This window comes from Anomalospiza imberbis, chromosome 8 (assembly GCF_031753505.1).
Source record: "Anomalospiza imberbis isolate Cuckoo-Finch-1a 21T00152 chromosome 8, ASM3175350v1, whole genome shotgun sequence".
Lineage (NCBI taxonomy): Eukaryota > Metazoa > Chordata > Aves > Passeriformes > Viduidae > Anomalospiza > Anomalospiza imberbis.
Window position 1 is genome coordinate 35,385,578 of NC_089688.1, and position 26,775 is coordinate 35,412,352.

The following is a 26,775-nucleotide window of genomic DNA, read 5'->3' on the forward strand; positions in this document are numbered from 1 at the left end:
TTTTGAGCACACAGCAGAGCCGGGCTCTCGGTGATTTTGAGCACACAGCAGAGCGGGGCTCTCGGTGATTTTGAGCACACAGCAGAGCCGGGCTCTCGGTGATTTTGAGCACACAGCAGAGCCGGGCTCTCGGTGATTTTGAGCACACAGCAGTGCCGGGCTCTCGGTGGATTTGGAGCACACAGCAGAGCCGGGCTCTCGGTGATTTTGAGCACACAGCAGAGCCGGGCTCTCGGTGGATTTGGAGCACACAGCAGAGCCGGGCTCTCGGTGATTTGGAGCACACAGCAGAGCCGGGCTCTCGGTGATTTGGAGCACACAGCAGAGCCGGGCTCTCGGTGGGCTCTGAGCACACAGCAGTGCCGGGCTCTCGGTGGGCTCTGAGCACACAGCAGAGCCGGGCTCTCGGTGGGCTCTGAGCACACAGCAGAGCCGGGCTCTCGGTGGGCTCTGAGCCCACAGCAGAGCCGTGCTCTCGGTGATTTGGAGCACACAGCAGAGCCGGGCTCTCGGTGATTTTGAGCCCACAGCAGAGCCGGGCTCTCGGTGATTTGGAGCACACAGCAGAGCCGGGCTCTCGGTGATTTTGAGCACAGCACTGCCGTGCTCTCGGTGATTTGGAGCACACAGCAGAGCCGGGCTCTCGGTGATTTTGAGCACAGCACTGCCGTGCTCTCGGTGATTTGGAGCACACAGCAGAGCCGGGCTCTCGGTGATTTTGAGCACAGCACTGCCGTGCTCTCGGTGATTTTGAGCGCAGCACTGCCGTGCTCTCGGTGATTTGGAGCACAGCACTGCCGTGCTCTGGGCGTTTTCCAGCGCAGGCCAATGCTGTCCTCTGGCGTTCCCCGGCAGGATCGCCGCCCGGCCCGTCTAGGGGCACTGGGAGCGCTGGGAGAGGCCGCCGGCGCTGGCCCCTCGCACACCTGGCTTAGGGTTCCTTAATGCCTGACTATGTCATTAATGAGGACTTTGCAGCGAATTCTCATACTTTGATTATGTTTCATTTTTGCTCTCACGCTAAGTGTAATTCTTCGTTTTCTTACCATGTGTTAGAAGCAGTTTTCCTATTCCTCAGGCATGACAGAGAATATTCCTTTATTTAACCCAAAAAAATTTCAGTTTTGAAATAGTTTTTGGAACTGCAGAAAAAACCACAAGGCAGCTGCTCTTACTTAATACAACTTAGAACATATTTCGGAAAAATGAAGGGGTTGTCTTGGATTTAGAATGGTGTTTCTGTGCTGAAGGCAGGGCAGGTGCGTACCCCTGGTGCCATCGCACACCTCGGCTTTCCCCACGGGTGTCAGAGGGATTGAGCCCCATCCCCCCTGCTCTGTCCCCACGCCTGGGGACAGTGCCATGAGGGAGAGTTCTGGAAATGGGGTTGTTCCTTGGGATTCTCACTCTGGGAGCTGAGTGGCTGCAGCAGCACAGGCACTGCAGCTAAAATAGACTTGGAAGGTGTCCCGTAAGCAGCACAGAGGGGAGCTTGGCACAGCCAGAAATGAAGTGCCTATAAAATGATCCAAATCTACAACAATAATTCCTCGTGGTGAAAAACCTTGGGATTTATTAACCTGAAGCACGGGTAAGGTGATTTGTCTAGAAAATCATTTGCTTCACAAAATATTTTTGAGGTTTAAAGGCATTCAACCAGGCAGAACAAAGGCAATGTTTTTTTGTTGCTTAATTTGGAAACTGCTGAGGGAAGGGCCTAGCCTGGCAGAAGAGTGCCAAAGAGCAGAAGTCTGGGAATGTGAGAGTGTGGAGGTGGGGCTTTGCCTTGGCGCTGCCACCCGTGACCCCACGAGGCTCCTGAGTCAGCACCCACCGGTGTTTCCCAGCAGGGCTGTGCTCCAGGAATAACTGAGTGCCCTCTGATCCACAGCCAGGGGTCAGAACCTCTGGCAGGAGGCCCTGGGGGCAGGCAGGGCCCTGCTGCCTTCCCCGGGGTGGAGAGGACACAGCACCGGCCCTTCTGTAACCCAGATGTGCAAGGGGAAAGCTGGAGACGTTCTGCTGGGCTTCCTGAAGACAAGATGCGTTGGTTTGCTCTGTTTTGCACATCTAAAAATTAGTGTATCTGTATTTGAGGCTCTGTCTTGACTAACTGTACAGGTATGTTCCAGCTGATCCTCTCAGGACACAACTACTGAACAAGTGCCCGTAAATGGAGGGGAATTTTCATCAGCTTTAAGGGAAAACACAAAACATTAAACTATCTCATAATGAGAGGTGGTTCCAGACCCCATGGCTGTGGCCAGACAGGCCTGATGTTCACACAAAGTTAGTATATTCAGCAAAGCAACTGAAATAATAATTTTACCATGTTTACTTAAGTCTCTCAGAGAAAATAAACTGGAGCAGCAGGTTAAACAGCACAGGGGAATGATGAGAGAAGGAGGGGGAAATGAAAAGGGACGTGCCATCAAAGCCGGTTGGATTCACTCTGGAAACGCCTCCTCCAGACGTCTGTGCGGTGTGGGTGTGTCTTTCCGCTGTGCCCCTGCTGGTGGCTGGGCACTGATTTATTCTGTGCACTCCAAGATGGCCCAGCTGCCCCAGGGGCACCCAGGGTCACTGGATTTGGGGTGCCAGGGCGCTCTGCAGGGACACCGGCTGACCTTCCTGAACGCCATCGCCAGCTCGGAGGATGCTTCAAAGTTTCCTTTTCCTTCTGAAAATGAGTTCTGATTTCTCTGTCCTTGAGGACATCAGAACTTCCCTCTGTGCCTGTTCCTACCCTCAGCATCTTCCCGAGGCAGCCCCGGGACTTTGGCTCGTGGACCCCTCTGGATATGGCAATTGAAACACCAACAGAGTTCCATAAAAATGACACCAAGCACCAACTGAGCTGACATTTTTTGTTGCTATTTTGCTGCTTGGGTTAACAGAAGCAAGGAAGCACAGTGCTGCTCATGGGAGCAGTCATTTATCAGCCTTTCTGGCAAGTCTCTACTTGACACAGTTGGGTCTCAGCCCCTTGAGCACGCTGAGAATTCAGCTTCGGTCACAGCAGAGACAGTGTATGGATTCCATTGGATCGGGCATCAGTCTGTCAGCACTTTGGGAAACCATGGGCTCTTTCCAGAAAGCATTGGTAAAAATAAACATGCTATTTGTAAATATTTGCATTGGGATGCATGTGGATCAGTATTGGCATGGGGAAGGGCAAAGCCAGCAGGTCAGGCAGTGATCCTGCCCCTTCCACCCAACCCTAGTGAGGCACATCTGGAGTGCCGGGCCCAGGCTGGGCTCCTCAGGACAAGAAAGCCAAGGAGCTGCTGGAGAGGGTCCAGAGAGGCCACGGAGTCCTTTTGGGACTGGAGCATCTCTGAGATGAGGAGAGACTCTGGGAGCCGGGCCTGCTCAGGCTGGAGAAGGGAAGGCTGCGAGGGGATCCCAGCAAGCCGTACAAATCTCCCCAAGGGCTGTCAGAGGCCGGTGCCAGAGCCAGGACAAGCAGCACTGGCCAGGAGCTGAGCCACAGCAAGTTCCACCCCAACGTGAGGAAGAACTTCTGTGCACGGAGGGGCAGAGCCCTGGAGCAGCTGCCCAGGGAGGGGCTGGGGTCTCCTCTCCAGAGCCGTTCCGAAGCCTCCTGGACGCGCTCCTGAGTGCCCTGCTCCAGGTGCCCCTGCCTGGGCAGGGGTTGGGCTGGGTGATCCCGGGGTCGCCCCAAGCCCAGCCGTTCGGTGACTGAGCCATTCCTCAAGGACCAGAGCCGGGAGCAGCTGCCCGGGGCGGGGCTGCGCTCACCTGCTGGCCCCGCCCCCTGCGCGGCCCCGCCCCGATGGCCCCGCCCCGCGGCTGCCGGAGCGCGGCTCGGCCGCCAGGAGGCGCAAGGCGCCGGCCCCGCCCCCAGCCCGGCCCCGCCCTGCCCGGGCCGGCCCCGCCCCTCCCCGCCGCGCCCCGCCCCGTTCGGCCTCGCCCCCGCCCCGTCCCACGCACGTGCCCGGCGGCGGGGCGGGGCCGTGACGTCATGCCCGGCGGCGGGGCGGGGCCGTGGCGTCACGCGCGGCGGCGGCGGGCGCTCCGTGAGGTCACGGCGCGGCCCGGCCCAGCGGCCCCGCCGGCGGGGAGCGGCGGGAGCATGGCCGAGGCCGGGGCGGCGGCGGCGGCGGGGGACGCGGCGGGGGCGCCGCCGCCGCGGGTGGGCGCGTGGGTGCCGGTGCTGGTGGAGCAGATGGTGAACGACACGCTGGTGGTGACGCTGAGCTGCGGGGAGCGGCGCTTCACCGGCGTGCTGCTGGACTGCTCCAAGAGGTGCGGCCGGGGATGGGGGCACCGGGACCGCGGCGGGGAGCGGGGCCGGGGCCGGGGCCGGGGCCGGTGGGGCCGCGCCGCCCCGCGCCCTTTGTTCGGCCGGGCGGGACAAAGCGGCGGGGTCGGGACCGGCCCGGGGCACAAAGCGGCGGGGGCGGAGCGGAGCCCCCGGCCCGGCCGAGGCCCCGCACGTGGCCCCGGGGAGCGTGCCCCGGCCCCGGGGAGCGTGCCCCGGCCCTTCCGGCGCGGCCCCCGCCGTTCTCTCCCCCCGCGCGGGGCTCCCCGAGCTCCCCCCGCCGAACCCCCCCACGTGGCGGCGGTTCCGGGGGGTGCCGCGGGCTGTGGCCGCAGCAGCCCCGGCCCTGGCGCTGCCCGAGCGCCGCGGGGCCGAGAGGGGCCCGCGGGCTGCGGCTCCGCTCGGCACGGCGGGGACCTCGTGCTCACACCTGCCCCGGCTCTGGCGGTGGCTGGGCTCGCCGCGGGGCCGGGCCGGCTCTCCGGGGCTGTGCGCGGTGCTGGGCCGCGCTCCTGTGCGGAGCGGGTTTGGTGCTGCCTGCTGGGTACGAGACAGATCGGTGCTGCGTGGGAGCACAGCAGCCTCACCTCTGATCCATCCTACGAGATGGAGCAGGAGTTCTGAGCTTCATTTTTGTCATTTATTTGGTTTCACGTGGCTGTCCCGGAAAATTGGAGTCAGATTTTGAAAGGCATTCAGGGACCTAATGCTGTGCAGAGTCCATAAAGCCACCCTGGAGTCTGGTCCCAGCACGAGCAGTTGGTGGCCCTCGAGCCCCCTAAACCAGCTCTTTCTGCCTCTCACATTTCAGTTGTCTTTCTCTGCAGTGACACTTCTTTCACCTGGTGTTTTTCACCCTAACCTTTCTCCATTATTTTTCTTCATCTTGTTTCCTCCCTCTGCTTCGGGTGGGTCCAAGAACCGGCCAGCTGGGTGTTTTTGCCAGGCTTTGAGGCAGCTCTGCAGGCCGGTGCTGCCGCAGCCCTGTCGGTGGTGACACTGCTGTGTGCTGGGGGAGGGCATTGGGGCTGTCCCCGCGGGTCAGGGCTCGTTCTGTGGCGTCCCCTGGCCGCATCCTGCCCGTGGTGGTGCCGAGCGCTGGCTGGCCTGTGCTGACCATGGAGGGGCAGGGAGAGGTGGTGGCCAGCACAAGGTGAGAGCCACAGCCTGTGCTCGGGGCTCCCAGGAGGGGACTCTGTGTGTGAGGCAGGACCCTGGCACTTGGAGAAAGCACTGCGGGCATCCCAGGTCTGGGGTGTGGCGGGGAGGAGAGATCTTGTTCATCCTACGGCAGAGCACGGGAGTCGGCCCGGCCGTGACTGGAAGGTGAAGGTCAGGATGTGTCCCAAAGGCAGCAGGACTTTATCCACTTGGTGCTGAGCTTGCAGTGCCTGCAGTGGATGTGTGGCAGAGCTGTTTCTCCTCCTGCTGCTGCCTGGCTGATGGAGCCCTGTCGCACCAGCTCGTCCCTGTGCAGGGGTTCCCCATGCTCTGCCTGTACCCCCTGGGCAGTGAGATGGGACTGGCAGGAGAGGAGCCACCAGAGCAGGCTGTTAGACCTGCATAGAAAGAGGAGATTACTTCAAAAAGGAAGGAGGGCTGATGTGGTGATTCTTCAGCTTTCTTTGGTGGTTTAAAGTGGTTTCAGCATCACACAGTAGATGAATGTGTTTTACTTAGTTGTGGCTGCTCCATCTCTGAAAGTGTTCAAGGTCAGCTTGGACAGGGCTTGGAGCAGCTTGGCTAATAAAGGAGATCCCAGCCCAGGGCAGGAGAGATGGAACTGGATGGTTTTTAAGGTCCCTTGTAACACAGACAATCTGTAATGCCGTTTACTTGTCCTAAGCTGTAGCGAGTGCTGTGGGGAGCTGAGCAGGAGAAAGGCTTGCCACCTGAGCACCCAGGGCACCCCCAGCCATCCAGGTGTTTTGCCACAGAGGCTGGTGCAGGTTAGAACCCCAAACTGCCCATCTGGGTTTGCAGGGGCTCAGCCCATGGGCAGCAGGACTGCCCGTCCCCTGCCCGTGCCCGTCCCCTGCCCGTGCCCGTCCCCTGCCCTGCCTGCCCCATGCCCTGCCTGCCCCTTGTGCCTTTAGGAATGGGGGACGTAGGGAACAGACATGCCTGACCTTCCAGCTGCTGGGGAATTATTTGCAGAAAAAAGTGCTTGTGTCCCTTCCTGCCCCAGCCTGGATGATGCAGCAGCACCAGGGCCTACCCAGTGACTGGCAATTATTTGCTTACAATAAACTGGCTCTGCTCAAAGTGAGCTCCATAGTGTACACGCTCAAGTATAGATTTACATGCTGTTACAGTGTTTCTGATAACAAAAATTAATAGTTTTGCTGCAATTGAGCTTACTTCAAAAGTTGGGTTTTAATTATGCAGGGATATAAATAACGAAGGACGGCATCTCCCATACCAAGCAGAGACTGGATTGAGGTAACCAAGTCCGGTTGGCTGCAGCTGCCCCAGAAAGGGGGATTACAAGCAGGGTGAAATCCCATCAGCAGTATTTCCTGCTGCTTTAATCACAGAATCCCAGAATGGCTTGGATTGCAAGGGACCTTAAAGCTCATCCTGTTTCACCCCCTGCCATGGCAGGGACACCTCCCACTGTCCCAGGTGCTCCAGCCCCAGTGTCCAGCCTGGCCTTGGGCACTGCCAGGGATCCAGGGGCAGCCACAGCTGCTCTGGGCACCTGTGCCAGGGCCTGCCCACCCTGCCAGGGAACAATTCCCAATTCCCAATGTCCCATCCAGCTCTGCCCTCTGGCCGTGGGAAGCCATCACCCCTTGCCCTGTCCCAGCAGGCCTTGCTGAGAAGTTTGTCCCCATCTTTGTAACAGGCCTCCCTGCGGAACTGGTGCCTGGCACGGGCTGACAGCTGGGGCGGGCGGTGGTCTGGGCTCTGTGGGCACGTTCCATGGCACGGAGGCCGTGGCCAGCCCAGTGGGGTTGCAGTGTGCTGGTACATTGGTGCTACAGGCACAAACCATCCTGTGAGTGAACGTTTGGGTGCTCCACTTCTGACAGGCGAGGAGCTCCGTGCCACTCTGGAGGGGTCAGTGACCTGAACAGGGGATTGGGCTTGTGTCTACATGAGGAGCACTTTTCTGTTGTGACCAAGTCATGCAATCTCACTGCATAAAATAACCATAATTTACAGCCATCATTTCATTCAGAAATGGTCTCACTGTGGATTATGAATGGTGCTGACATCTCTGTCTGGCTGTACAGACTGTACTGGCTTTCTGGGTTGTCATTTCAAGACACCTACATTCTTGGTTGTCTCTGTTTAAAAAAAGCCTCTTGGAACAAAAATATTTTGTTCCAAATTACGTGATTTCAACAGCTTAATCCTTTCCCAGTTAAACTGCCATTTAACAGCAAGTTGTTGCACTTTTTCAGTTATGGGGAAGGATTTTGGAGGCTTCTCTCCGTCGGGAAACCCATGGCAGTGGCTTTGTGCTGCTCTTGGTGAGAGGCGTGGTGCCTTCAGCTCCTCTTCAGTGCTCTCTGCTAACGCTTACCAAAGTGTCCCCCTTTGTGACACCACCAAGACACTCCTCCCTCGCCTCAGAAAGGGTCCTTCCTTCCTTGTGGTTGGAAAGAAAGCAATGGCTGGCAAGGAGGGGAATGGGACTGTAGCATCCAAAAGCCACTGGTATTTGGTCTGTACCTGTTCTCCATTGCTTTGTCTCTTCTTTGTGGCTCTCCTATATAACATATTGTTATTTTTAAGAGGGTCCACGTGCTTCACTGATGGTGTGTTCTCTGCAGAAGTGTTTCCGCAAAGCCAAGGCAGGGAGCTTTGCTCAGTCAGAGTCAGTGTTTCAGGGCAGAATCTGTCCCACTGCTGTTAGCGTAATATTTCTAATGCAAGGCCAAGAGCGTAAATTAATACATTTTAGAGACATGACTTGCAGTTGTGAATTTCAGCATTTCAGAGGATTTGCTTTTGCCAATATCCAGGCAAGGTGCTGTGTCCGAACCTTGGTGGCCTGTCAGGAGACTTGGCATTGAAGGACAGAGCATCATCATTGTTAACCCTGCTGTTCTGAAGGAGTTGTGGTGCCTTATGTTACCAAATACAGCTGAATATGGGGAGACCAGGGAAGAGGAGCAGAGCTGTGTCTCGGTGAACCTTTGCAACTTATCCACCCAAGTCAGGGTGTTCAGGTTTAAAATGAAAAACTGGAAAATCAGCCCTGCATCTACAGTGAGAAGAGGGCAGTTTCATAGCTCCCTAGGCTAATCCGGATCACATCCCTCCTCCGGCCTTGCCAGCCTGCTGATGTAGTAAACTGCTTTGTGGGATAAAACTTACAACTTCTTAGGGCAAAACTTGGTGCAAAGAGTTCATAGAAATAGAGGTTTTGATCCCTCTGGCTTTTCTGGGAGAAGAGTAGGATACCCTGCCAGATTTCTGCACTGCTGTTATTTTACTCAGTGGCAGAATTGGCTGCTTGATCTTAAAAGTCACGAGAAAGTGTTGAGTTCTCAGTACTGAGGCTGTGGGCTGGCGGGATCTTTTGGGTTCCCAGAGAAGCACCTTGCAAAGCTCCTGACTCTGTTTCTTTCCCTCCCTGTCCTTCTCGCCCCAATTTAGGTCTGGATTGTTCTGTCTGCCATCCTCCTTCCCCAAGCACGAGGACCCCCCCTCCGGCGCCTGCGCTAACGGAGCTGCTGACGGTGGGGTTGCCGCGCAGGGCGAGCCGGAGCCGCGGCCCGCTGGCCACCCGCCCGGCAAGGGCAGCGCCGAGGAGCAGGTGCCGCCGCTGCTGCCAGCGCCCGGCAGCCTCCCGCCCTTCCCACCCTACTTCGAGGGAGCCCCGTTCCCCCGGCCGCTGTGGCTGCGGCACACCTACAACCAGTGGGTCCCGCAGCCGCCGCCACGGACTATAAAGAGGACGAGGAGGCGTTTGTCGCGCAACAGGGACCCGGGCAGGCTCATCATGAGCACCATCAGGCTGCGGCCCAGGCAGGTGCTCTGCGAGAAGTGCAAGAACACGCTGAACCCCGAGGATGCGAGCGCGCCGCGGCAGAACACCAAGACCAGGAGGAAGCTGAGCATTCAGGACAAGGAGCAGAAAAAGCACAGCGACTCTGACTACGTGGAGAAAAGGAACAAAAGAGAGAAGAGGGAGGATGACAAGTTTTCTGGGGAGCTGGTGCATCGAACGCCAGTTATAAAAATATCCTACAGTACTCCACAAGGGAAAGGTGAAGTGGTAAAAATCCCTTCCCGGGTTCATGGCTCAGTCAAACCGTTCTGTCCAGAGCGAGTGCTGCAGAACGGAGCCGGGGACCAAGAGGAGAGCAGGGACTCTGAGCGGTGTCGACAAACCAAATGTTTAATGGACAAGTCAGCAGGCAGCCAGCTTGCTTCCATTCCAAAACTGAAGCTCACGCGGCCAGTGCATTCCAGTGTGGATGTCCCACCCCCAAAGATACGGCTGAAGCCCCATCGCATCAACGATGGTCAGAGTGTTTCAATTTATAAAGCAGAACTGATTGACGAAATCAATGTCCTCCAGAACAGTGGGGAGTCCAATCCCGGAGTGTTTTACAATGATGAGTCCACCAACAGAAGTTTGGCTGAGATATCTTCAGGCAGTTCAGGTGAAGATGATGACTTCAAAAGGTTTCCCCAGGGTAAAGATGGACATGATAACTTGGCTTTCCTCATGAATTACCGTAAAAGAAAAGCAGATTCTTCTAGTTTATCGGTGTGTAGCAATGATAGTCTAGATGAATCCAAGTCTTCTAGTTCAGAAGTGACATCACCAGAACTGTGTGACTTTTTGCCTGGTGATGATGCCTCCGTCTCTTCATCTTCAAAAGATGAGCGTAAAATTGTGCCACCACTGACAGTCAGGCTGCACACCCAGAGTGTGTCTAAATGTGTTACAGAAGATGGAAGGACTGTTTCAGTGGGGGATATTGTCTGGGGTAAAATTCACGGATTTCCGTGGTGGCCAGCACGTGTTCTTGACATAAACCTCAGCCAGAAGGAAAACGGGGAACCTTCGTGGCGAGAAGCTAAAGTGTCATGGTTTGGTTCTCCGACAACCTCGTTCTTATCTGTTTCAAAACTCTCTCCTTTCTCGGAATTTTTCAAACTGAGGTTTAATCGCAAGAAGAAAGGCATGTACCGGAAAGCGATCACGGAAGCTGCGAAGGCAGTCAAGCACCTGACCCCAGAAATACGAGATCTCTTAACACAGTTTGAGACATAACTTTGCCTCCAGTATCAGGTGAGTGATTGCTTCGCTAACGCTTGCCAAGAAAAGTCTGCTGATGCTTTTTTAATCTGTATTCCACTGTTTGTTTGCATTTGTGTTTCCATTAAATCTGAGATTGGCAATTGTGACATTTACGTGCTTGGCTCTTAGTTCGTAGGGGTAATTTCAGAGGTGGTGAGAAGCTTAATTCCAAACTCTTTTGGTGACCATGGGAATTGGAGCCCCTATTCCCAGAGGGAAATGCAGGCCAGGCAGGACACTGTGAGGAAGCAGCCTGTTCAAAGAACTGATAAACCTGTAGCTGTGTGCCTGGAAGACTAACAGCTCCTAGGCTTTCAGTTTCCTTGGGTCAAAGAACTAAAACTGGAATTAAGGTGACATTTATCATATGTATGTGCTGGTGCCCAGCAATTACCTGTAACAGTTTAGGACCCCTTTGCTCCCCTCCTTCTGATCCCTCTGGTTTGGATTTCTTATGAAGGCCCTTTACGGCTCCTCAGAATGATTGTACCAAAAACTGTCTTTGTGGAACAGTATTGCAATATCTCACACAGTACTTGGGGTTTGGTTTGTACCTAAATTTTCAGTGTTTCTCTGGGGAATGGCCTGGATCAAATGAAATTCCTTTGGGCTTCACATTTGTGTGAGGACATTAGGTGGGAATGGAAACGTGAGAGCTGATTCTTTGTAACGGATGGGTTTCCCTTTCTCATCAAACAGTCTGCCTGCGATGAAAATTTGGTACCTAAAAGTACAGCATGTGGCATGACTGGGAATACAAGTTCATGGGAAAATCCAGTGACTTGGATGAAACCTGGAATCATTTCACAACCTTTCAGTCATCACTGCCCAGACAAGAGCTCAGCTGTGATGGTATTAGACAAGGGGCGGATTAACTTTTTGTCGAAAACCAGAGGTGTCACTGGGAAGAGCCTTGTGTCAAAGACCATGCTTTGTGCAGTGTGGTTCGTTATGCTGTCCCCTGAATGCTCTGCTCTGTTTCATGCTTGAAGGACTCTGTGTGAGCAAGCCAGTGCTGCTCCTCTGGACTCTCTTCATTATCTGAACTGTCATAATGCAGTGGGACTGGGAAGGTCAGTGCTCATGTAATCCTGATGGGAAAATTGAATTTTTTTCATACCCTCTGTCATGGGACTTCACCCCTTGCTTGAGTGTGATGAGGGACCTGCTTTGCTTGGGTTATGGCTCCATCTCAGCAAGCCTGGCTGGAGTAAATAACCAGAGCATGACATACTCATGCTGTGTACTCAGGGTGTCTGGACAACTGCAGCAGCAACATTTCAGCTTCCTTCTTGATCTTGCCCATAGAACTGCTGCTTAACTCTGGCTAAGGACTTTATTATATCAGAGTGTTTGGATTGGACCCAAATTCCTATTAGCTAGATCAGGAGTATAAATAAACCTGCTGCCCAGAATGTACTGTCCTTGCCAGTGGAAGAGTCCTGGCCAATCCATGGCTCCTGTCTGGACAGTGCTCTGGTTAAAGGAGCAGCAAACGTCATCCTCTGAGCTGTCTTCAGTGTGTGAGAGAGCAATTATGGACAAAGGTGATGAATGTCACCATCACTCCTGCCATCTGTCCTTGCCCTTGAGGGTCCTGGGCAGGCTGGCATGGCCCAGCTGCAGGAGAAGGGACAGCTCGAGGAAGCACCCAATGCTCAGATCAGACAGCTTGGCTGTGCCTGCCAGTCCACGGGCAGTGGGAGAGCTGTGGCCAAGAGGAGTCCCGCGCCCAGAGCTGGAAGTCAGAACGGGAGGATGCTTGCCCCCCGCACGTGGGCCTGCAGAGAACGCTGGCTGCTGGCCCCAGCAGGAGCTGGCCAGGATGGGGGCACGGGCTGCAGGGCAGGGCCTCGAGGAGGAGAAGAGCCCTTGCTCCAGAGACACAGTGGGATCTGAGCTACAGGTACACAGCAGCTCTGTAAACAGGGCAAAGAAGAACATCTGGAGAACATGTGGATAAGAAAATGATGGATGGGATGGCCTGGATTAGACCAAAACTCCTTCCCTCTGTGCTCTTCAGCCAAACCTCTGCATGTGTATATGGGTATATATGTTTAGCAGATAGCACTGTTTTGTTGGCCTCCTTCAGCTGGCTTTCCACAGGGGATTTCCTGCCTTACATGTCTGAGCTGAGCTGCCAGCACAGTCTGCCAGGCTGAAGACAACATGACTGTTGGGTAAAGAACTGCAAAACTGGAAAAGCAGAACTACACAACTGCCTGTGTTCCACGTCACATTTACCTCGTTTCCCAATTAGATCAGCATATCTGGAGTTTTGGTACATCACTTACAAAACTGCTCATTATTTCAGAGAATTGTCTGTACCTAATTCTCTCCTTGCAGGAGCATTGAATTTTGTTGCTTTCCTGGATTTTCCACAAGGTAGAACTGAACTGTTTCCTTCAGTGCTCATTCGCTGTCCTTTCCTGAGGGATAGCATGAAAGGGTTTGGCTGGAAGGGACACTGAAGTCCATCCCATTCCACCCCCTGCCATGGGCAGGGACACCTTCCACTATCCCAGGTTGCTCCAAGCCCCATCCAGCCTGGCCTTGGACACTGCCAGGGATACAGGGGCAGCACAGCTGCTCTGGGTAACCTGGTAATATTGCATGGTAACACTCTAAAATCCATCATGCTGGGGCTTCACCAGCAGTGGCACAAAGGTTTTTGTCATCAGGAATCCATCAAGTGGCTTCAGCACTGACACTGCTCATGCTAGTCCTGGCCACAGCAGAAGTTTGTCACTGGTGACACCTTTCTCTTATAAAATTTTCTGTCTTCTGGCATGTGATGTGTTCTGCAGAGGGTAGTTACTGGAAAAATGTACAAACGCTGCAGGTAATTTGTGGATGCAGAAAACTGGAAAAATTGGATTTTTTTTTTCTTTTAACTTGGTTTGAGTTGGAAAAGCTGGTAGGATCACTTCTTTTGTTACTGCTTTGTCCTTAGGGTTTCTTTGCAAGGAATGTACTAGTCAGGTAATGACAGGGTTTTAATTAAGTAAAACAAGTTTCTGGAAAAACAACAGGCAGAATAGCAGCCTGTAGAACTCAAACTTGTAAGACTTGGTTTAGAGAAGTGCCAGGAGAGACATGTCCACTCAGCATCTTCTGGGGCTGCTCTGTAGCTTCCCTGGTGTGTGACAGCAAGGAGCCAGCTCAAGGCACAAGGATAGCAGTTGCCCCTGGCTTGGAGTGCCAGATCTTTGCCTCTCCCTTAAGGAAAGCCCACCTGAGGCCAAGGAGGGGGAGCCAGGACCCTTGGGCTGGTGCCACACACGTTTTATTGGGAATGAGCCGTGGCTGTGGCTGCTGCTTCAGCCGTGACTTGGGCTGGGGCACAGGAGGGAGGGAGCCCTGTGTTTCCAAAGGCCCCCCTTCCCTGCACCAGGAATGCATTGTGTGGTGGGATCAGGAGCTTTACAAGGAACACGTGTTGCTCCAACCCTGCTGTGTGGGGAGGGTGTCCCTGCAGGGGACTGGATCTGCTGCTCTGTGATCCTCCTGAGCAGCTCCTCATGGCAGATGACCTCTCCCTGCACACAGACATGCAGTAAACCTCTAGCAGAAACTGCTGGTAGGTTTTCATCCACATCTCTGCATGAAATAAGTTTACAAGATATATATTCCTTTGCTTTTTCAGTCTGGAATATCCTTTTCTTCTTCCTCTCTCTCCCCTGTCCCCAAGCTGTGACTGTGGAACCATTAAACGTGCAGATGCTGAAGGCTTTCATTTTAACTGCTATGAGCTTAATAGACCCCCAGTGTCAGTACATCAAGCCATCCATCACACTGCTGCTGTGTGCAGCAAACTCAGAGCTGGCTGCATGCTCCCTGTCTGTAGAAACCACTAATGTAAAACCTGGAATATCACGTTGTGACTTCACCTTCAAAGGTGTTCGGGGCTCTGTGTGTCCATCCAGCCAGTGCTGCTGCCAGCAGCTTGTGAAACAGCATAAATCACTCCTCTTTTCCTCTTACCTCCTCTCTTCTGCTCTACCAGAAAAGTAGAGCCTCCTCTCTTCTGCTTACCTTGCTATAAAGTGATGGGGATGATTGGTGTGATAGCTACATTTTCTAACACTCCTGCCTGGTCACATGGAATATTTCAGCACAGAAGATGAATGCTTGAGATTTTTCTTGGCCTGCTTACTAGATGCTTCAGTCCACTAAAACCAGGCATCCAACTTAATTACTGTTTCGCAGTCTTCCTGCTTGGAAGTGAGCGTCTCTGCATGCTAATACAAGGTGGGAGAACAAGTCCAGAATAGACTGTGCTGCATTTCTGTGTGCCCAGCACTGATGGTTGGAGCTGCGCGTCAGGTGCCATCCTTCTGCTCTGCCCGTTCCAAAAGCACTTGCTCCTTGTGCCCAGGGGCTGCCCTTGGAGACGCCCAGCTCCGTGCTGCCCTGTCCTGCCAGCCGTGGCCCCTCTCATCCCCTCTGCTCCCGGGTGTATTCTTTGGAAAGGCCACCGGGCCGTACATTGGGCTATTTCTAACTGCACCTGCGCCACGCCAGTGCCCAGCAATGCGATCGGCTTTCAGAGCTGTAACTTCAGCTGCTGGAGGAGATGGTATCCACCCAAGGGCTTAGCAACTCCCTTGGGAGCACAGTGAGCTGCTCCCAGGGCTGAGGGTCTCCAGGCTCCAGCTGGAGCTTCAGCCTCTGCTGGCTGTGCTGGCTGAGCGTGCCCACAGTGGGCAGGGCAGGTGGGTGTCCCCCAGCAGTGTCACCAGCCCACAGTGCACCCAGAGCCTGTAGGATCCGCACAGGATCAAGGGCTGTGCCAGGGTCTCAGGGCAGGAAATGGGAGAGATGTGTGGACAAAGATTCTGGAAACCGGTTTCTCTGAAAACTTACAAATAAAGTAAAAACAGAATCTCTGTATGTTTTCCTGAATTGTGTTTATTTACTTGTTTGGTTTTTGAACTCAAGTGGAGGTGTCCGAATTGCAGCTACAATTCCCCTTTTCCCAGCAAGCACGGAGAGCAGCAGGGCGGGAGCCAAGGGCCACCCAAGGGAGTTCTCTGGCCTCCCAGGCAGGGCTCAGAGCTCGTCCTGCCCCTGTGGTGCTTGAGCAGGTATTTGTATAGTATTGAGCACCTGCAAGGTGCACTTACAGAAAGGCTACTTTCCAAAAAGGAGTAGGGGATTTTGGGAAACTTGGTGGTAGCTCTGTGTAGGGAAGGGTGCGTGTGCTCTGCAGGTGAGGAGCAAACAGGATCTTCATACAGCAGCCGTGCGCTGCTAACAGCACATGCAGCTGCCTGGCACAGTGGGGGACACAAACTGTACAATCACAGACAGGTTTGGGTTGGAAGATACCTTAAAGATCATTTTGTTCCACCCCCTGCCTTGGCCAGGGACGCCTTCTACTATCCTAGGTTGCTGCAAGCCGCATCCAGCGTGGTGTTGAACAATTGAATATTTCTCATTTTCATGTTCAGGTGTGAAAGGTAGGACTTTGATCCCAAAAATTCATGTGAAGGCTCTTAATGTTGAAAAACATACAAGCTGCTGTTTGTCAGCCCTTGTGTGTTCTGTTTTATCCATCCATAAGTTGCCCTCCATGGTGCTGGCATCAAGGTGAGCAGGAGTGTGTGGGCTGAGCGACAAGCTCTGCTCCCCTGTAAAAGGCTTACGGAGCTGCTCCCCTCTAAGGCTAGATGAGCACGAGCTGGGATACGCTGGTTTTGGCCGGAGTACAATTAGCTTTCTTCAGAGTGATTGATTTAGGGCTGCATTTTGGATTTGTGCTGAGCACGGGGTTGATAAAATAGAGGTGTTTTTGTTATTGCTGAACAGGACTTGCACAGAGCCAAGGCTGTTCCTGCCCCTCGTACAGCCATGCTGGGGAGGGCACTGAGGGTGTGTGGGAGGTTGGGAGGGGACACAGCCAGGACAGGTGACCCCAACTGGCCCAGGGGCTATTCCAGTCCATATGATATCACACTTAGTATATAAAGTGGGGGGAAGAAGGAGGAAGGGGGGACATTTGGAGTGATGACATTTGTTTTCCCAAGTCACAGTTAGATACCATGGGGCCTTATTCTCCTGGAGGTGGCTGAACACCTGCCTGCCCATGGAAGCGGGGATTTAATTTCTTGTTTTGCTTTGTTTGTGTGTGCAGCTTTTGCTTTCCCTACTAAGTTGTCTGTCTCAACTCTTGAATTCTCCAGCTTTTGTGCTTCCAGTTCTCTCCCCGATCCCGCTGGTGGAGAAGGGAGCAAGCGTCTGCGAGGTTCTTGGCTGCTGGATGGGGTTATACCACCACATGGGGCCTGGTTTATTTTATTTAAATCTGCTTGCTGCAGCTGTTCTGTGTGCTGTCTCTACCTGTACAGAACACATGGGCTCTGCATTAGCCAGATAATGAACTCTGCACATCCTGAGATTACGTGCAGCTGAAATAGGCTTCTGGTGTCCGGCAGCAAGGGCACAGATGGGGCTTAATACCTCAGCTCCTGGGCGGCTCGTGCTCTTCATATCTCCAGCCCTGTGCCCCACAGCTGCAGCTCTCGTGTCAGCTGCGAGCGCTCTCTTGCTTCTCCAGGGGCTTTCTCTGGCAGAGCGGGAGCAGGAGCAGCAGGACCCTGCCACGTGCACGGGTGACAGTGTCCCTCTGGTGTGTGAGGGCTGTGCCTGCGTCTCCTGCCCGCCCCAAGGTGCCTGTGGGCAGCAGAAGGGTTCCCCTCGCTGTGGCTGCCCGTGCAGGTGAAGGTGACCTCAGCTGAGTGGGAGGTGCCAGGGGAGGCTCCCTGGTGCCAGAGCAGTTCCACATGAGCTTGTTGCTGCCCCACGTTAGCTGTGTCCTCCTGGCCTGTCACTGCCTGCTGGCTCTGGCAGCGAGGAGCTGGGCAGGTGCTAATGAAGCTCTTCCCATTAAGCTGATGAATTTCCAAAGGAGCAAATGCCTTCACTGACGTACCAGTTCCTGTTTCAGCTGCAATAGTCGTGCTGTGCAGGATCAGCCAGCCTGAGTTTCTTTATGAAGTATATTTCCTGTGTGCTCTCTGCAGCTGAAGAAATGAATTCTAGCAAATTACTAGTTTGACTTCCCTTGTGAGTGATGACTTGCTCTGTTTTGATGCACGCCAATAACCTGAGCCATTTACTCATGTGGAAAACAGTCCTTTCCAAAGGCAGAAACCCTCAGTGCAGGATTTGTCATACGGATGCTTGGATGAGGGAGTTTGAGAGCTCCAGTGTTGGAGAACGTAGCTGCCAGCCTGCTCCAGTCAGCTGGATTCTGGTGCCTTGAGAGCTGGAGACAGTTCCAAAACCTCATCCAGTGGGCCAGAGATGGGGATCCCAGCTGCCACTCTTTCCTTCCTCCTGTGAGAGGAAGGCTTGGGGAGGAAGGACTTTACCAGCTGGCTGCTAGCAGCAGCCTCTCTGCATTTCCCCCGAGGAGAGATGGCTGGAGAAACACTGATTTAGTGATGCTCAATTACAGCCTGCTGTTAATTGCTTTATTATTAGAAAATAATCCTCAGAATAAGCTGCTTGGGCACACTTGGGGTGCTGCAGCCTCCAAAGATAAATTTTCTTCTGCACTCAGCTGCTGCTGCTCAATCTGGATTTATGGATGGCTTTATTTGATCCAAAATTTCATTTTTTTAATTATGAACAAGCACTTGGCTTCAGGGGAGTTGCCTTGGCTGTCCTTTGGACACCCAGCTTAGCACGCAGGCTGTCCTGAGTCAGCCCACGGGTGTTGTGTTAGTTACACGTTAGCTGCTCCATGCTGGAAGTGGGTTTTTAAACGCCCATTTCTGAAGCTTTCCAGGGAAGAAGTGAGAGCGTACGAGGGGCTGTCACTGCGCAGCTCCTCTTGGACATGTGAGAGCTGCTGTGCACGCACAGACAGCAGGGCTCTCCCCTGCGTGGCCATGCCCCTCGAGCCTGGCTGCAGAGCTGTGCAGGTGCAGGTGCCCACCCGGGCACAGGGACCGAGCTGCATGCCGAGGTTCCAGCGTTCCAAGCTTAGGAGCTGTGTTAAAGCTGCTTGCTCTGTTGCTGGTAGCCCCAGCTTTCTGCTCCTACAGAATCCCTGATATTTGCCCTCAGGTAGTTCCTGGAGCAGCTGAGGTTTAGCCTCAGTCCCTGTTCTCCATGGAGGAGCCCCATCTGCCCTGACAATGGCAGGACCCTTCCCTGCGACCTGTTTGGTATCGTACTTCTGGTGTGTTTCTTTCTTCCCCCCAGTGAGGAATCCCAAAGAACCCAACCACCCGAGGGCTTGCTGTTACCTCCTCAGCCAGGAAATGCATTTTTTTTTTCCTGTTTAGACAAGATCTTCTCACTCTGTAATGTCTCTAAAGGGTCAGTACTTTCAAAGACACTTGAGGGATATTGTTCCAGGTCCCTGGGCCTCAGAAGGCTTTCCTAGGTGTAAGGTGATAAACCTGCAAGTGAGATTGTTGTGTGTTCTTGAAAGTCTCTCTGTTCATCAGAACACAAATAGATTCTCCTGCAAGATTAGGTATGAATTTATACTCTGTTGGCTGCAGGTAATGGAGCCCAGGGGTGAGACCTCCCGGTTTCTGCCCAATGCTGAAAGAGTGTGTGAAACCTGATCGCAGCCCTTCTCTGGAATACAGCTTTGGGGACAGATGTTCCTGGGTATTGAGTCAGCTCTTTGCATTCTGCATTGTGTGGGCAATACTGAGGATCATTCTGGACGCTGAGTCTGAGTGAATCAGTGTCACTTTGGGTCCCCTGCCTGCAGAAGCGGTGCTGCTGCCATGTCAGCAGCTTTGGAGATGTGATCCTCTTCCTGTGTTTGGTGTTCTTGGTTCATTGTGCTCTGTAAGTCACCAACCTCAGCTGGGGGTGGTTTGAAGGTTTTTGATCTGCTCTTCTATGGTGTTAATGCTGTGTGTCAGGAGCACAGATCCAAGCTGGTGTCTTCTGCACTTCCATCTCAGCTGGAGGTAATGTGGTCGGTGTGGCACAGACTTAGGGCTGGTCACATTCTTGTGCTGCAGGAGCTGCCTTGCACTGGGAGCGAGGTGCAGTGATGCTTCTGCAGCTGGTCAGGGTGAGTGGAGGTGTCCGTGCCGTGCTCTCCCTTGGTTCTGTTCTTCACTTGAAGGAAGTGGATTTTCCCCTTGAACTCTTCCAGGGCTTCCACGCTGTAACCTGGCTTCCAGGGCCAGTGTAAGTCCCTCCTGCATGCAGGGGCACCAGTGAGGACACCCCTAGTTTTTTGTAGGCATGTTGTTCTCCAGGAGTTGCTCCTTTCCCAGGTCATCAGCCCTGAGCCCGGGGCACTGGTGGCTGCTGCCAGGGCCGGTGCCAGCAGTGTGGCACATGAGGCTGGGGAGGGACACTGGCTGTCCCAAGGGCCCCGCAGTGCCGCTCCCTTCTGTGGGGCAGGGCAGGGGGAGCCTGCGGGGCCCCACGGGGCAGCAGTGCCAGGGGCCGGCTGCTCTGCCCCGCTGGGCACTGCGGCTGGGCACTGCAGCCAGGCACTGCAGCCAGGCACTGCGGCCAGGCACTGCAGCTGGGTTACTGCAGCTGGGCACTGCGGCTGGGTTACTGCAGCCAGGCACTGCGGCCGGGCACTGCAGCTCCACACTGCAGCTGGGCACTGCGGCCGGGCACTGCAGCTGGGACACTGCATCCAGGCACTGCGGCCAGGCACTGCAGCCGGGCACTGCGGCTGGGTTACTACAGCTGGGCACTGTGGCCAGGCACTGCAGCTGGGCACTGCAGCTGGGTTACTGCTGCCGGGCACTGCAGCTGGGCACTGCAGCTGGGTTACTGCAGCTGGGCACTGCGGCCAGGCACTGCAGCTCCACACTGCAGCTGGGCACTGCAGCTGGGCACTGCAGCTGGGTTACTGCAGCTGGGCACTGCAGCTGGGTTACTGCAGCTGGGCATTGCGGCCAGGCACTGCAGCCGGGCACTGCGGCTGGGTTACTACAGCTGGGCACTGCGGCCAGGCACTGCAGCTGGGTTACTGCAGCTGGGCACTGCAGCTCCACACTGTAGCTGGGTTACTGCAGCTGGGCACTGTGGCTGGGCACTGCAGCTCCACACTGCAGCTGGGCACTGCAGCTGGGTTACTGCTGCCGGGCACTGCAGCTGGGCACTGCAGCTGGGTTACTGCAGCTGGGCACTGCGGCCGGGCACTGCAGCCGGGCACTGCAGCTGGGCACTGCAGCTGGGTTACTGCAGCTGGGCACTGCAGCTGGGCACTGCAGCTGGGGCACTGCAGCTGGGGCACTGCAGCCGGGCACTGCAGCTGGGCACTGCGGCTGGGTTACCGCAGCTGGGCACTGCGGCCGGGCACTGCAGCCGGGCACTGCGGCTGGGTTACTGCAGCTGGGCACTGCGGCCAGGCACTGCAGCTCCACACTGCAGCTGGGCACTGCGGCCGGGCACTGCAGCTCCACACTGCGGCTGGGTTACTGCAGCTGGGCACTGCAGCTCCACACTGCGGCTGGGTTACTGCAGCTGGGCACTGTGGCCGGGCACTGCAGCCGGGCACTGCAGCTGTGTTACTGCGGCCGAGCAATGCGGCCGGGCACTGTGGCCGGGCACTGTGGCCATGGTCAGCAGCTTGAGCTCTTGCAGGTACTTAGAAAAGCTTCTGTACGGCTGCTCTCAAGGGGAGAATAATCCTATTTTGTAGATTGTGTTCGGAAAGTGGAGGCAGATGTTCTTCACGTGGCACGCTCCGTGGGGACTTGTGGCAGATTAACCTACAGTAACCCACCCGAACAGGGACTCCAGAGTCTTTAAGCCAGACTGGAGATTTATTATCATCACTGAAATTCATATCGTGTTGGTCGTGGGGAAAATTCCCACTCTTACTCTAGGTTTGTTAGCCTGACAGCTTTCTTCCCAAGCTGCATCCGTTCCTGGTTGTGCCTGCTGGGCCAGCTGGGAGCAGGAGAATTCCTGGCTATATTTAGAGGGAAGCCCAGCGTGTGCCTTGCTGCTCTGTCACAGTAACCTCTCCCTCTCTGGCTTTCTTCAAGGTAACAGAAGACGAGCACAGCTGTTCTCCTAGAGGGTCACCGAGTCTGTAACGCCCGGACGTGCTCCCAGGAGAAGCGGCGGCCGCGTGCACACGGCACGAGGATGAGGCTCCTGGGCAGAGCGCTCCGCCTGCCCCGGGACAGGGGACAGGCACCGGGACGCGGAGCTGGGAGGCTCTTCTGGCGTGAGGCAGGGAAGGCTTGAGGGTGTCTTACCCTAGAATGAGAACTTGACCAGTCGGACGGCAATGAACTAGGAGAACAGCAAAAACTACAACTCGGAATGTATTTATTACTTAAAAGTTAGCTATTCTTGATAAAATTCCCCAGATTATTGCTGCTGCTTATTTTACTTACAGATTTCACACACTTGTTAATTTTAAAGCTACCGAACTTTTATTCAATACTGTACTCTGAGAAATGTAATTGGGTCAGGACATGCAATAGAATGAAATCATTGTAGTGACTTAAGTACAATGGACTCACTTTGTGTCTATTAAACCTTGGAAGATGTGCAACACACAATGGTATGGCTCTCATTGCATGCTAAAGCTTTCTCGTGGTGTTTACTGCAGAGCAGTAGAATCTGTGGTTCCAGGTACATAAACAAGCCGTGCTGGGGACTTGGATGTCCTTGGGTCCTACCCCTGTGCTTTCCCCAAGTCACCTGGAGGAGCAGCACAGCCCTTGCTGCATGCAGAGGGGTCATGCTGAGCTGCTGGCTCCAGCCAGGGAGGGAATCCGTGTTCTGAACTGAACATGAACATGCATATGAGCATGAAGTTGTATGTTCGCACTCCGTGAGTGTGATTTAAGGCCCTTTGAACATGTTGGACAGAGGGATCCTCTCCTTACCCTCAACCAAGAGGTGATGCACATTCTAAACCAGCAACCAAACAGCTTTTTTTGCCAAATTCAAACGGTTCACAAACTGAAGTGACATGTGGACAGGATTTTGGAACTGTATCAGTTCATTTTTTGGGTTTGTGTTAGTCTGCCGTTTCCTTGGATTCCCTCAGTCCAGAGACATTAATTTCAGGTGATCTGTTGCTTCTGGTGCTGGAGAAAGCAGTTCAGAGTGTCCCTGCTCACTACATTGCTGTCTGGCTGTGGGAGGTTGCCTGGGAGCTGCAGGATCTCTGCTCTGATCTTGCTCCTGTCAGCTGGATCTGCTGCAGCAAACAGGGATGAACTCTGGCTGAGTTAGAGCGAGCGGGTCGGAAATGACACAGGCTTGTGTTTTCCTGGTTTGTGCTGGTTCACACTGTGCTCTTTGAATGTCAGCAAGAGAGGTCAGAGCTTCCCGTTTCAGCAACAAAGTGTCACAAGGGGAGCTCAGCACCAAAACCCTTCTGCTGAGCCTGAGCCCAGCCCTCACTAGGTGAAATCTGCATCCCTCAGAACAGCGGGAAGCCTGTGGTGTGGAACAGGAGATGTTGAACCAGGACAGCTGTTTCCTAAGGCCCATTTTGGTCACCTCTGCAAACAAATCAGTGAGCTTCCTGTTTTCCAAAAATAAGTGCAAGAAGGACAGCAGTATGTTGCAGGAGATGTGTTCCTGCACCTTGTGTGAAGCCTTTGTGCAAGTGGGTGTTTACCCAGGCTGGCAGAGGTGCTCCTGCGCTGGGAGTGCTCCTGCTCCAGGAGGAACAGCCTTGCCTTTCTTAGCTCCTGCCTGTCTGGCCTCAGGGGCTCTTTGTGAGGTTTCTTCTAGCATCTTCTCGAGCTAGGCCCAGGCTGACCTGATGGCTGTGAGGTGGTTTTAGTGTTTTCTGCTCACACAGTTGTGCATTGTACAAAATTCCTGCCCAAAAGTGCTGCCAAGTGTTTGGCCGTAGCATTACAGCAGGGAACTGCAGGGAGGTACAAGCAGCCTTCTGTTCACTTAAAAATAATTTTAAAAGGCAAACAAGACTAACCAGGACCCTACTCCTCACTACTCCCAGGAAAAGCACTTGTCTGCTCCTATCTCCAGTGAAGGGCTGCTCCATCACACGTGTGGAAAGGCTGCTCCAAGGTTGAAGGAGATGCCAAGGACAGTAGGTGAGTGCTGGCCACGTTCCTGAGCAGGCAGCCCATGGCACTTGGGTCCCATGAGCAGGCAGGAGCATTCTTCAGACCAGCTGTTCAGTCTCTGCTGGGTGTGAGGGAGTTGTGTGATACCTCACATGTGGGGCCACTGATTTTCTCTGGACTTGGGTCATGAGATGGCTTGGGAGGGTTTGCTCAGGGCCAGTGTCCCTCCCGTAATGCTGGAGTGGTCCCCAGGGTGGAGTTGTTTAAGGGGATGTCCAGCTTTTCCCCACTGTGTGCAGTAAAGCCCCTGGTGCACATCAGCCCTGCCAGCTGTGTCACAGCACGGTGGGAGCTGCTGGCCTTGCTGGCCCCACAGATGGGCACAGATTGGCACTGGCAGCTCATGCCCTCCAGCAGCACTCTGCTCCTGCAGGCTGATGGGGACTGAGGACAGGCCTGTGTCCCTGCCAGAAATCTTCCCTGGCCTCCCTTGCAGGCTGCACTCCAGGCAGGGGTCCCGCTGTCCTTGCACCTGGGTGTGTGACATTCCTGACATTGCTGTGCCCTGTGGAGAGCAAACAATGGGCTGTTCCTGCCCTGGGCTCTGCTGCTGAGAGCTGAGGGGAAATGCCAGTGCCAGCAGGAGGGAGGTTCCAAAGCTAGTTTGGTGCCCTTTGTGCACCAAACACAAACCAGGGGCTGGGCAGGGACCCTCCTCCAGAGAGCACTGAAAATTGGTGTGGCAGGTCTCCTTGTTCTTGTAGTGTCCCTTGCAATGCCCATTGGCCTGACAGCTATCTGTCTGTCTGTCTGTCTGTCCTAACACCCGCTTAAAAAATAAAAAAGAGGAGTGACATTTCAGTGCTGCAGGTGAATCACTGGATTTTTGACACTTTACTACGATCTGCCACAGACAGCTGCAGCACAAACATGGTAACAGAGAAAATGGTGCTTGGGAGGCAGGGGAGTGCAGGGGACAGGGATCCTGCTAGGACTCAGCAGCTCAGTGCCAGAGGTGGGTTAAACCCCAGCCTTACACAGCACCAAACCACAGCCCAGCTGTGGGGCTGTGTGGGGGCTGCTAGAGCTGCCCCACTGCTCCTCCGTGAAAAGATGACTCAGGTTTTGGCCAGGCCAAAAGGATGAATCTCGTAGCAAATTGCTTCTTTGCCTTGGCCATTATGCAGATAAATGAAAATAATTTCTCAGCAAGAGCAAATGCATAAACCAAGAGTACAGTGATGGTTCATTTCTTAACTGGTTTAAAAACTTAATGTGGAAGATTCTAAGTATCACTTTTAATAATGTGAGGTTGGAATGGTTTCATTCAGTCTTTTACTCTGTCAGAGTAAAAGCTGCATTGGGTTAAAAACCTGAATGTAACATTCAGGAATAGTGAGTGGTCTACAGCATTCTCTGTGCTTCCCATCCAGTCCCACCCCCGCCACAGGCAGGGACACCTTCCTCTAGACCAGGATGCTGCAAGTCCCACCAGCTTGGCCTGGAACACTTCCAGGGGTGGGGCAGCCACAGTTTCCCTGGGCAACTTTGCCAGGGCCTCACCTCCCTCAGAGAGCAGAATTTCCAGTATCCCATCTGACCCTGCCCTCTGTCACTATGAAGCCATTCCCCCTCGTCCTGTCCCTCCAGGCCCTTGTCCAAAGTCCCTCACCATTACTCAAACCTATCAGGGTTTTTTGAATAAGGTTTTTTGCTAATATTCTAAATCTATAGATTAAATTATGGAGTCGTGGTGGTCAAACCATCGTAGCACCTGCTTGTCTTAACCTGTGATGTTTCCCTAAAGCTTCTCCTCTTGCCTCTCTTCCACCTTCAAGATTTCTGTTCTCTGTTCCCTCTTTGGGCACTTCCCAGGGATCCTGGGAAGCAGTTTTGCGTTGATCTGTCCTGCTCACCTGGCTGTAGCCTCACTGCAGGAATCCTTCCTGAGGCTGAAGTGTTCCTTCATGAGGAAATGGAGCTTTAAATGTGAAAATAGCTTTATCCTGGCAAAAGAGAAACCTGCTCTTCTGCAATGTGGGAATTTTCTTATTTTACTAGATCTTCAGATTATAAACTGTTCATTTTTTTCTTTTGTTCCTGCCTGTAGCAGAGGACTTCCAAGCAGCCTCAGCGTGTTTTTCTCTGTGTCTCAGGATTTACGGCCCTGCTGTTAGGCCAGGGAGCGACCTCAAGCATCAGTAGCAAGGTGTGACCTGGGGTCCCCTGCCCCACACGTTTCTCATCCCTCGGCAGGGACCCCAAGCCAGGGTGCCCGAACCATCACTGAGTGCCCTGGCTCCCCTCACCCTCCCGTCCGTCCGTGCCTGCATCCCGCTGTGCCTGCATGGCCTGTGCCTGCAGCTGAGCTCTGGCTGCACAGGGGGGACCAGCCTGGACACAGGGAATGTGTCCCCAGGGAATTAGGCGTGCGTGCCCCCCTCTCCAGGGTGGCTCAGGCAAGCACCTTTAAAGGGCAGCTTGCTTTCATCCAGTCAAACGTCTGTCGTGTATGGAAAATATTTCCTTTCTTCTAAACTCTTTTTTTCTTAAGTGCATCTTATAAAACACAAAGTCGGGCAAGTTGTTTTTAAAGCAGATTTCTGAGGGAAAGCACATTAACTGCAAGGTGGTTTGCATTAGACACCAAAACCTGGAGCATTTGGCTTTGATAAGCGAGGCCCAACGTGGCTTGAAGCAGAACGCAGCAGATCCAGGCACCGCTGAGGCAGCTGAGCTGCTGTGCGGCAGCCGCAGCGCTGGCTCCGGGCAGGGAAAGGGCCGCTTTTCCTTGTGGAAGTCCTTGTGCGGCCGCAGTAACGCCGGAGGCCACCTGCAGCGGAGGGAGGTGGCACGGGGGACAAAGCACTGGTGCCGAGGCCGCGGGGCCCGGCCGTGCCGCGGCTGGGGCCGCTGCCCAGGCTCGGCCGGCAGAGCCCGTCCCGCGGGGTCGATTTCCCGCTCTCCGGCCTGCAGCAGGGAGCCCTTCTGGGGCCAAATCCCCTGAAACGCAGCCTTTCCTGCGCGCTTTTGCCCCCCGTTCGGTGAAGGAGTGTCCCAGGAGCTCCTCAGGCCAGGCACTGGCACACCCTTGGCTGGAACGGGGCTGTGCTGCCGCTGCCGGCAAAGCCGGCACGGGGACGGTGACACCAGACCACTGCGGCCACGCGTGGTGGCTGCTGAAGGTGAAGGTGGCTCTCCTGCTGGAG

The 26,775-nt window shown here is 54.4% G+C and overlaps 1 protein-coding gene across 4 annotated transcripts; it reads left to right on the top strand.

Moving 5' to 3' along the window:
- The first annotated feature begins 3,946 nt into the window (after window positions 1-3,946).
- Window positions 3,947-22,075, top strand: PWWP2B (PWWP domain containing 2B). Of its 4 annotated transcripts, none has more exons than XM_068198380.1 (3): window positions 3,947-4,269; window positions 8,897-10,544; window positions 21,551-22,075. In XM_068198380.1, the coding sequence occupies exons 1-2, from the start codon at window positions 3,986-3,988 to the stop codon at window positions 10,524-10,526; spliced, it is 1,914 nt and encodes a 637-aa protein (XP_068054481.1). In that variant the 5' UTR covers window positions 3,947-3,985; the 3' UTR covers window positions 10,527-10,544; window positions 21,551-22,075. The 4 variants fall into 4 exon arrangements, with proteins under 4 accessions (XP_068054481.1, XP_068054482.1, XP_068054484.1 ...); XM_068198381.1 differs by lacking the exon at window positions 21,551-22,075 and adding an exon at window positions 14,713-14,935; XM_068198383.1 differs by lacking the exon at window positions 21,551-22,075 and adding an exon at window positions 11,253-12,975.
- The last annotated feature ends 4,700 nt before the right edge of the window (window positions 22,076-26,775 follow it).